This window comes from Alnus glutinosa, chromosome 10 (assembly GCF_958979055.1).
Source record: "Alnus glutinosa chromosome 10, dhAlnGlut1.1, whole genome shotgun sequence".
In the NCBI taxonomy this organism is placed as follows: Eukaryota; Viridiplantae; Streptophyta; class Magnoliopsida; order Fagales; family Betulaceae; genus Alnus; species Alnus glutinosa.
Genome location: NC_084895.1, coordinates 15,877,253 through 15,888,493, shown reverse-complemented (window position 1 = coordinate 15,888,493; position 11,241 = coordinate 15,877,253). Strand labels below are relative to the sequence as shown.

The window sequence follows — 11,241 nt, the reverse complement described above, 5'->3', positions numbered from 1 at the left end:
AGACCGTTGGATGCCTGACTTGGATTTGTGCGGAATTACATGGACCGTCCGTTCTCTTTTGCTCCAAACAATAATTGCTCCAAACCTTGCCTTCCGATACTCCTTAATTATCTCGGTTGCTCAAAACATTTATCTTCACTCTACTTCAAGAGCGCTTCAGTTTTGAGCATTCCTTCACTCACCATCAGGATTTATGGCCGAACAAATTCTCTTTAGCACTGTCGAGCAAATCATGGAGACTTTCGGCTCCTTGGCTGCCAAAGAGATTGGACTGCTCTGGGGCGTCAAAGATGAGCTTCAAAGCCTGAGAAACACCGTTTCAACAATCAAAGCTGTGCTTCTGGATGCGGAGGAGAAACGGGCTGCTGGGAACCATGCAGTCACAGATTGGCTCGAAAAGCTAGAAGATGCCATTTATCAAGCCGATGACTTGCTGGATGCTGTTTCCACTGAAGCTCTACGAAGGGAAATGATGACCCACCATAAGAAGGTCAAACAGGTACGCATTTTCTTCTCCAAATCAAACCAGTTTGTCTATCGTCTTAAAATGGCCCATAAGATTAAGGCCATCAGAGACAAGCTAGACGCCATCAACGCCGATAGGCAGAGGTTCCACTTGGAAGTACACCCTATGGAGACACGAGTCGGCGGAGGTAGGGATAACACTCATTCTTTTGTACGTGCGGAAGCAATTATTGGTCGAGACGATGATAAGAAGGCTGTTATCCATCGTCTGCTGGACTCCAACGACGAAGACAATGTTTCAATCCTTCCAATTGTTGCCATCGGTGGATTAGGAAAGACTACACTCGCTCAACTCATTTTCAACGATGACCAAATCCAAAAGCATTTTGAGCTTGAAATGTGGGTGTGTGTCTCTGATCCCTTCCACGTTAAAAATATTGTTGAAAAAATCTTAGAAGCTGCAACAAAGAATAAACCACAACCCGCTGAAATGAATACGTTGGTAAGTAAACTTAAAGAAGAAATCGATGGAAAGAAATACTTGCTCGTGTTGGATGACGTGTGGAATGAGGATCATGGAAAATGGTCTGAATTGAAAGAAGTGCTGATGGGTGGTGCAAGCGGCAGTAAAATATTAGTGACTACACGAAGTGAAATCGTTGCAAGGATTAGCGGGACAGTTCAATCATATTCCTTAAGGGGTTTAGAGGAAGACGATTCATGGTCTTTATTGAAGCAACTGGCATTTGAGAAAGGAAAAGAGCCGGAGGAGACTTCAACCACGGCAGCAGTTGGGAAGGAGATACTAAAAAAGTGTCATGGTGTCCCGCTGGCCATAAGGACAATTGGAAGTTTACTACGCTTCAAAAATTCAGAAGCTGAGTGGTCGTCTTTTAAGGATAATAAACTCTCAAAAATACCTCAAAATGCAACTGACATCATACCAACTCTGAAGTTGAGTTATGATCATCTTCCTTCACATTTGAAGCACTGTTTTGCTTATTGCAGTTTGTTTCCAAAAGATTACGAGTTTGATATATCAATACTGATTCAGCTCTGGATAGCACAAGGGTTTGTCAAGTCATGTGATGATCAAAACCGATGCTTGGAAGAGGTTGGTAATGAGTATTTAAAGGATTTACTATGGAGATCATTCTTTCAAGAAGCTGAAATAGATGACTTTGGTAACGTAATTTATTGCAAAATGCATGACCTCATGCATGATCTTGCCATATCAGTGGCAGGATCGTTGATCACCACATTAGATGATAAGAAGAGAAACCTTCATGAGAAAACTCGTCATGTATCAGTTGTTGATTACTACGATATTGATGCTTCATCAATTACAACTTCATTGCGTAAAGCAAGTAGCATACGGACATTTCTTTGTGATGATCCCACTTTCTTCAACATCTCTGATTGTGAAGCATTTTTTTCAAGTTTCAAGTTCTTGCGTGTGTTGGATCTGTCCAGTAGAAATCTTGATCTTCTGCCAAGCTCTATTGGAAAGTTGAAGCATTTAAGATATCTTGATCTATCTTTAAACCAGAATCTCAAGAAACTACCCAATACTATATCTAGGTTGCAGAATTTGCAGACACTAAAACTCTCATCTTGTCGAAAACTTGAAGAATTGCCAAGCTCTATTGTGGAGTTGAAGCATTTAAGATATCTTGATCTTTCTTGGAATCAGAATCTGAAGAAGCTACCCAATTCTATAACCAGGTTGCAGAATTTGCAAACGCTAAAACTCTCATATTGTACAGAGCTTGAAGAATTGCCGAGAGACATGGAAGAATTAGTCAATCTCAAGCATCTTGAGATAGATGCATGTGAACGGTTGACTTATATGCCAAGTGGATTGGGGCTACTCACTAATCTCCAGACCTTATCAGACTTTGTGGTCGACAAGGATCCTTTCTCTCGACATAGCAATGGGTTAAAAGAACTGAAGGGACTAAATAACCTTAGAGGACAATTAGATATTAAAAATATGAGACATGGGAAAGAAGGTGCGTCAGAATGTAAGGAAGCAAATTTAAAAGAGAAACAGCATCTTCATGCTTTGTATTTACGGTGGAGTACTGAAGGAGATGTCAATGCTTCAGACATTAATGTTGATGATGAGATGTTATTGGAAGTCCTCCAACCGCATCCACATCTGAAAACGCTTTGTTTAGAACGCAATTGGGGTTCAAGGCTTCCAAGTTGGCTTTTGTCACTCACAAATCTTGTTACGTTTCAATTATATGAGTGTACGAAATGCCAATACCTGCCACCATTGAGTCAACTGCCTTCTCTCAAATTTCTTGTTATTTCCCAAATGGATGCTATGGAGTACATATCAGACAATAGTGACAACAATGAGTTCTCTTCTTCTTTTTTCCCATCTCTGAAGGAAATCCAGTTCTATGGTTGCCCTAATCTCAAGGGGTGGTGGTGGAGGAGGAGGGATTCTTCTATGGAGGTCAATAGTGATAGTCATAATTCCATTGAAAATACAGAGCATCCTTTACTCCCTTCCTTTCCTTGTCTCTCAAAATTACGGATCTCGGATTGCCCTATGTTGACATCCATGCCAACATTTCCACATCTTGAAGGAAGTTTGTTCCTATTCAAGGCTAGTTGGAAGCCACTGCAACATACAATGATGATGAATATGGGAGCACCGCAAAGCTCAACGTCAACAGCAAAAGCCTCCTCTTCATCCACTCCTCTCTCAAAATTGAAGTCTATAATGTTGTATTCCATTGAGGATCTAGAAACGCTGCCAGAGGAGTTGTTGAAGAAGCTCACTTCTCTCAGGTCTTTAACGATAGGGAGATGCAATAGATTAAATTCTCTCTCCCCAGGTATACAACATCTCGCTGCCCTTCAAGACCTGAATCTTCATGGTTGTCCTGAGCTTGAGCTAGCCAATGTTGAGGATGAGATGCAATGGCAAGGTCTTAAGAGCCTCCTCTCTTTGAAGTTTTCATGTCTTCCGAAATTGGTGTCTATCCCATTAGGGCTTCAACATGGGACCACTCTTCAAAAGCTCCTGATTAAAGATTGTGAAAACTTGACGGCTATACCAGAGTGGATCCACAACTGCACATCACTTCAAGTGTTTGAAATTGATGGATGCTCTAGTTTGACATCACTGCCCGAAGGAATGCATAGCCTAACCTCTTTGCAGTGGCTGAAAATTAAAAACTGTCCCATCTTATTGCAAAGATGCAAGAGAGAAGCAGGTGATGATTGGCCCAAGATTGCTCACATCCCAAAGTTGGAACTACAACATTCAAATTCAAGTATAGACTCATCATTTTATCTTAATCCTTCACCATCATTTTCTTCATTTCTTTCTCTCAATATTCCTTGTTTGTCAAATTCCAGGTATAGAAGTAGCAGAACCAGCTCAAGCAAAGAAGAAACAGAGGATTTGGAGCATATTCAAAAAATCTAGGGCGCTGAATTCATGATTCTTCACATATCAGGAGAAACAATTAGCTGCTATTCTTGCTCTTCCCACCACCTCTCTGCTGTCATCTCAAACAGAAGACAGTAAGTCAAATCGTTCATCAAGATCTTTGCTCACCCTTGCACCATGGTGTGCGAGTTGTACTGTGGAGGATGTGGGTACTTAAATATCAGAAGTTTGATCTTTTTTAGAAGAAAAAAATATACATGTACAATCTTTCTTTTAAGAGTAGAACTGAACAAATGCGAAGATGTTTGGTTGAATTTGAAATTATATTCATTATGTTTAGGTGAAGTTTTTAAAAGCACAAAGTGTATCATCAAAACATGCGGAGGCAATCAGGAACTAATTGTTTAAGCATTTCTTTCTTTAAGTAGCTGTTTGGTATTCTTTAGATTGAGTAGCTGTGATGTAGGAATTCATGTATTGGAGGAACAATATTGGCAGTAATTCATGAGAGAATCTATAAACGACTATAAAAAGATGTGGTGTTAGTTTGGTAAGTGGATCTTGAAGTAATTGGATAGAAGGATTCTTTGAGTTCAGTTTGGTTAGAGTGAAATATAGACAGTTGCTAGGGAAGCATGGAAGTCACCTCAGACAACTAAACTGGGTAGCATTTCAGATTATTCACATAAGTTATGTTGATGCAGGGTATCGTGTAATTGAATATTGGGTGGTGGTTAAGTTTAGGCTTTGGGTGGGATTGAATAGTGGGTCAGAGAAAGTGTAAGAGTGGGATTCACATAAGTTAGTTTCATTGATGTGGAAGCACGCTCATTACTAAATAACTGCTTCCGCAGTGTTTTAGGTGAAAATGGAATCAGATGTTGGTAGTAAACAGAAGAAGAACAAAGTTTGTACCATTTTTGTTTTCCTTTTTCCCCTGTAAGCATTAAGATGTATAGCTAAATGGTGGGCTCTTTAGATGAAAAAAATACTGTTGTTCAAATTTAATGTTAGGCATCAAAATGTCATCCACTTTCAAATTCTAGTTTTCTGTTACATGAAAACAAAACAAAATCTGGATGGTAAAGCTTGATTTGATAAAACCATAACAGGATGGACATCATGATAAAATTCAAGTTATTGCTCTATTTTGTAATATCTTTTATGTTCCACCAATGGTTTTTGTTTCTTTTTCTTAATTTCTTGTTGGATGCAGTTTGATATATAGGATTTGCTGTTCCTTATAGAACATCATTGTGTGCAACATGATCTCTGTCTCTCTTTCATCTTGTGTTATTCCGGATGTACTTGAGTCAATAACTGTGGGCCTACTTGCTGGGATATGTCAAATTTGGTTTCCATGGTTCATGTGATTGGTTTCCTTGAAATCTAATGTCTACCGTAATACGATTTGGGATCAGAAACCGGTAGTTGGGGATGGGGCCATGTTCAATTTTTACTTGGAAATTTGGAGGTAGCAAATGTCACTAAATGGTGATCATCTTGTATTCGTAAGTAAAGAAACAATAAAGAATAGCTAAGTTGTATTTTTGGTTCCTAGGTAAGTTGGTAGGGCCACTATAGTGGAAATAGGCTGATAGCAAGCATTTTCTCTTACACATAATTGAAGTACAAAACATGCAAAATTGCAGTTTCATGTTAACAATAAGTTCTGTAATTCTGCAGAATGAATGATGACCATCTTGTTGTATTTTTCGTTAGTAAAGAAACAATAAAGAATAGCTAAGTTGTATTTTTTGGTTCCAAGATGAGGAGTTGTATTATTGGTTCCTAGCTAAGTTGGTAGGCCACTATAGTAGAAATTGTTCTCACATGCATTTTTGCTATATTTGTTTGCAGGTCAACGATGGCTTTTCTGTTACGGAAAATTTATTACCCTTTAAACGTTTAGTTGATGGTTCCAAAAGAGTTCAGGTTCCTGATTTTCAAAGTGCACAAGTAAAGCTGAAAAAACATGTTTAACTGCAACCGGTGTTTAGAAATTGGCAGGGTCAAGAGACGGCAGTGTAATATTCTTGTGAATTGATCACTCATGTTTTTGGACTTCTATACATGGTTCAATCTCGTCTGTTGTTATGTTAGTTTCCCATGTATTCAAATAGTTCGTAATTTTGTTCAAAATTGTGCAAGGGATTGGTGCCTTGTAGAATTGCCTTCCCCTTAAAAAAGAGACAAACCCAATTGTTTTTGTTTTGAACTTGAAGTCATTATTTATGCAAGGGATTTATCAGTTCTTCATCTATGAAATAAAGTTGTATCTTTGGCATTGCTGCTACTTGAACTTTATGAGCTGATAATTTTTTTTTTTTAATTGAATAAGGAAAAAGGTTAAAAGGGAGGATCTTTCTCACTTTTGATCCAAAAGGAATAAGAAGTAGATCTTATAAACAAAAAAGGGGTAGGATCTCCAACAATAGACCCAAACTAAACTAGAACAGTGCTGAAATAATTACAAAAGGTAGGAAAATGGTCAAACAAGTTATAGTCGGTCCTCTCAATAGGCTGCACAAGGCGATTACAAAAGTTAAAGAGGTATAGAGTGAGGCAAGTCCATTTGTACCCCCATTTGGGAACAGCGACAATCGCCTAAAATCGGTAGAAGCACTGTTAGAGTCCAAATCTGAGACTACAGAAAAGAGAGGCACCAACACAAATTCAGATACAAGAGTCTCTCCTAAAGGGAGACTATAACCCAAGCAACATAAAATAACAGAAGCAAATAAACATAAAAATAAAAATAAAAAACAGCAACTCTAGTGTCCGACGAAGCGGAGGGCAACAAGGACCCTGCGCCGACAAATGGAAGGTGGATGGATGCACGGTTGGTGCTGTCGAGGAGCTAAAACGCCGGTGAGTGCAATGGGTTGGCGCGTAGGAGATAGTGACCATCAGAGGAATGTAGATCTAGCTTTAAAAAAAATAGATCTAAGAACTTGGATAAAACCGGCCATCAATGCGGGGGAGAAGACGGCGAACATGGAGGAGAAAGCCACTGGGAACCAATGACTTGGAATTTGTGGAGAAATACTACATTAAATCTTAAGAGGATTTATTTTTGTGGTTGCGAAATTTGAATAACTCAATGGAATGATTAATGTCGGGTTCCCTTTAATCCGTTTTCTATATGTAGTGGATATCTCAATGAAATCTTAAGAGAATACAATTCTTCATGATTTCTACTGTAGTGGCTTCGAACTACTATGAGAATAAAGAAACAATAAAGAAAAAAAATAATAATAAATGGAATACGCATAGATTTAGACTGTTTGTTGTGGGGATTTTTGAAAAATGACTAGTTGAACTAGAAAAGTTGAGTTTTCTAGCCAAATTTTAGCCAAAGAATAACTAGTTTACTAAGAATGCTCTTATAAGCTTCTCTGTTGTCATGCACATTGATTCTAGAACTATTTCTTCTTATTTTGTAAAATAATCATTCTTTCTACCAAAAAAAGAAAAAGACAATTAGAGATTTTTCTTTTATTTGGAATGGATTTGCTTATGAATGCAAATTCCATTTTCTCAAACAAGATAATGGTTTGTTGGAATGGAATGTCAGTGACTCTTCCCTCAATCTTGAGTATTGGACATTCTTAGCCCTCGATGATCTTTCAAATTAGCAGCTCACTTGCTAAAAAGTAAATGCAGTAGAAAGGTTATATCAGTAAAAGTAAATGGAATGCAACTATACAAAATTGTGGAAACAACTTCTACATTACCTCGTAATTAAGAAATAAACTTACCATTAAATATATGAAAAAAAAAATACACCATTGTACTTGGAAGTAATATCCACCGGGAGAAGTGTAAACCACAAATTTCATGTTCTTAAAATATAAAGAGCAGTAAAGGCATAATTTGTTGTTGCTAATTTGCATAGAGAGAATAGCTTCACCAAAGAAAGGCTTTCACTAATATAACATCTATATTGGTTGTAACAATAATCCCTTGTGTTTGGAGATGTATAATAGATTGGGCTGTAGGCACAATTTCCATTTAATTGAAAATTCTATTTGAATTAATAAGCAAAAGTCTAAAGGGTGAACCAATCTAATATCTCATTGTGTTTTTATTGCAATCTATAAGCAAATTAAACAACATTAGGAATTGATATTTAGAGTGGAATCATTCAACTGCCAGATCTTTTAATTGATTATTTGAAGACAAAATGACATATTGGAAGCTTTTGTGTAACAGAGAATTGAACCAAATGAATACCAATAATTACAATGATTTGAGCCTCCCCACAATATTTAATCCAATATCACTTGGTGCTAGTTTATTCTCTGCTTACACAATGAAAAATAAAACACCCAGGTACATCATTTCATCAACTCTGTTATGCAAAACCGTTTATTATTAGAAATGAAGAAAAAAAAAAAGTAATTCACTTATTGTTTCTCCTCATTTTTATAGAATCGTGCATACGGTAAATTTTTTATAAATATGAGAGAAGAAAACAAGAAATTATATAATCACCACTAAGTATTGAGGAAGTGAGATGATTTAGCCAAGCATGTGCATTAGATCAATAATCAATATAATTTGCTTAGGAGAAAAAACAACAATTAACATTATGTTAACCACAAGGAAAAGAACACGAAAAAAATAAATAAATAAATAAAATAAAAAATCAGCACCTCATGAATAGGACTTAGCGTTTGCTTTCACTTAATTACATGCCTATATCCAAACAATAAACCATTTAGAAAACCAAATAATTTTGCAAGTTTGTACTGTCTATCAATATGGACGTGGTCTATAACCCAACCAAAATAACACAATACAATGAGATTTGCTAAGAGGAGGAGGAGAACAAGAAGAAGAGAAGGAAGAGGAAGAGGAGGAAGATGAGGATTTATCAAATATCGAGTCTAGCTCATTCAAGCTTTAGTCTTTTGTAAAATGTACCTTTCAAGCTTTTGTGTTCTTTGCTTATTGAAAAAAAAAAAAAAAAAAAAAAAAAAAAAAAAAAAAAAAAAAAAGTAAGAAAGAAAGAAAGAAGAAGAAGAAGAAAGAAAGAGAAGAGTTGAACTGTTGAAGAGAGAAGGAAGCTATGAAGAACAGTAATCGGCAGGCTAAAAAAGTGTGAAAACGTATTATGTCATGTTTTGAGAGGCCATTTAATATAATTTCTTTTTTCAAAGTGCTAGATCATTGTATGAATTTTTATTATTATTATTTTTGTTTTAGAAATTTTGGTGCGTGGCTAGCCAAAGAGCTTTTGGTTATAGGCAAATACAAAAGAGTAATATTATATACCACATTTTTATTCTATAATTATCTTATAAATACTAGTGTGACAATCTTAACCAACCTTTAAAGATTTTTTTTTTAAAAAAAAAAAAATGACTGATTGAAGGGTTAGTTAAAACTGACATGTTAGCATTATAAGAAAAATAAAATAAATTCTAACAATACTCTTAATATAAATTTTTGCCACCACCCATAAGGAAAAGAGTGATGTGTAGCAGTATAGGACTGAACCAGCTTCATATCCGGCAAAGCAAACATTTATACCTCCCCAGCCACTACAAAAGAATTCCCTCGAAAAAAAAAAAAAAAACGCCACTACAAAAATAAGCTTGTGTCCTGTTGTTTTCAAAACTGGCAATTATATTAAACGCCATGTTAAAAATTAGGTCCGTTTCAGTGTTTAATTTTTGAAATAAGAATTCAATTTTAATTTAGTACTTGAATTTCAAGATCTAACTTTGTGGGATAAAATTAAAAAAATATATATAATATAATTTATTTAGAAAAGGCTAAATAAAATATGATCTTTTAAAAAAAAAATCAAATTCTGTAGCAAAAATTGAATAAAATCATAATTCAATTCTTGAAAACTAAATACCTGGTGTTTATATATGTAAGCAGGTAAATATATCACTTACGTCTTAAATTTCTGGAGTAATTACATTTTTTTCTCACGAACTACCAATTTTTGTCAAAATCCTTCATGAACTACCAACTCGATCAAATTAGAGCATTAAACTACCAACATTACAGGTTTTCCCCACTTCCGTCAATCAGAGGGATTAAATCTGACGGTCAACGCCTCAAGTGACCGTCATATGCCGTTTTACAAGTTTTCTTCCTATTTTACCCTCATTTTCATTGTCATTTTATGGGGGCATGTTGGAAGAGAGTGGTAATTCATGGGAGGAAAATGTAATTACCAAAAAAAAATTAGTAATTTATGAAGAAAAATGTAATACCCCTAAATTTCAACTTTTTGTCGTGGCAATTGCATATACGCCAGCAAGGCAGCTACTCATGGGCAACATGTCTTCCTATACAAATTAAAACACGCGTAAAGAAAGGAAAAAAGTCTCTCAACCTTTTCTCTCTCTAAGAAAACAAAGCGTCTCTCTCTAAGAAAGTCTTCTCTGCTGTTGGTTTTTCTCGCCGGGGGAGGCTTCATTCCTCTCTCCCGGCTTCTGTTGTTTTCCTCTTAGCCTTGTTGGGCTAAGGGGTTTTTGTTTCCTCCCTGGCTTTCCAGTGGAGGCTAGAAGTCCCCCAACCATTAAGGTTGTGTGGTGTTTTTGTCCCCACGGTTTAGATCCGGTGGTGGTTGCGCCCCTTCTAGGTCCTTTTGGACTTTGAAGGTTTGGCTTTGTTTGGTTTTCATTGTTGTTGACAGGGAAACGCTCAGGAAGCTGTTAAAGGAGGAGTGGAGCTCTTCTAGTGCCGTCGGTGGCAGCGGGGCCGCTCCTCAACGTCTTAAGCATGTCACGAGGCCAGATCTGTTTATTTTGCTGTCCTCGAATCGGCACGCGCCCCTCATCTTCAGTCGCTGGGGTCTTCTGGTCTTGCTGCTGGTTTTGTCGGCCGGAAAGATGGTCTGTGTGCGGCGCGTAGCTCCCACGTGCCAAGTTTCATTGGCGTTCTGAGTCGCGCGTGAGAGCTACTCTCCGTTTCCTTTTGCCGTGGCTTAGTGGTTTCCGGTGACTTTTGGTGGTTGATGTTTGATCGGGTGTTTAGGAGGCGTTCTCCTTCTGGATGCAGTTTCGTTTTGGGCGTTTTCTTGTGTTTGTTTAATCTGAGCTTGGCTCAGTGTTGGATTCACGCCTTAAAGGTGTTGATGGTGATCTGTAATTGTTGTTGAATGTTTAATGAAAGGCTGCGTTTGGGTATTGAATTTTGAGAATTAGAATTGAATTCTAATTCTATTTACAAATATCGAGGTAAAAAATTGTGTTTGGATGTTGAATTTTGAGATTGAAAAATATTATATTTTAATGATAAAAAATGATTGGAAGTTTAAAAAGTTGTGTATAATGATTGGTATTTTGAAAAGTTGTGTAAAATAATAATTTAAATAATAATAATTTATTATATATTGA

At 36.7% G+C, this 11,241-nt stretch overlaps 1 protein-coding gene across 2 annotated transcripts; it reads left to right on the top strand.

The window, feature by feature from the left end:
• The first annotated feature begins 508 nt into the window (after positions 1-508).
• Positions 509-6,209, top strand: LOC133879445 (putative disease resistance protein RGA4). Of its 2 annotated transcripts, XR_009902082.1 has the most exons (3): positions 509-3,758; positions 3,844-4,011; positions 5,738-6,209. XR_009902082.1 is itself a non-coding variant. In XM_062318017.1 (2 exons), exons 1-2 carry the CDS (start codon positions 548-550, stop codon positions 3,927-3,929), a joined length of 3,297 nt encoding a protein of 1,098 aa, XP_062174001.1. In that variant the 5' UTR covers positions 509-547; the 3' UTR covers positions 3,930-4,500. The 2 variants fall into 2 exon arrangements, 1 of the variants encoding a protein (XP_062174001.1); XM_062318017.1 differs by lacking the exon at positions 5,738-6,209 and having other exon boundaries at positions 3,844-4,500.
• Positions 6,210-11,241: the final 5,032 nt, after the last annotated feature.

Excerpts from the sequence above, each read along its gene's own strand:
- LOC133879445 (XM_062318017.1), top strand. The coding sequence starts at position 548 with ATGGCCCATAAGATTAAGGCCATCAGAGACAAGCTAGACGCCATCAAC. Across the intron at positions 3,759-3,843 it reads ACTACAACATTCAAATTCAA|GTATAGAAGTAGCAGAACCA; the intron begins GTATAGACTCAT and ends GTCAAATTCCAG.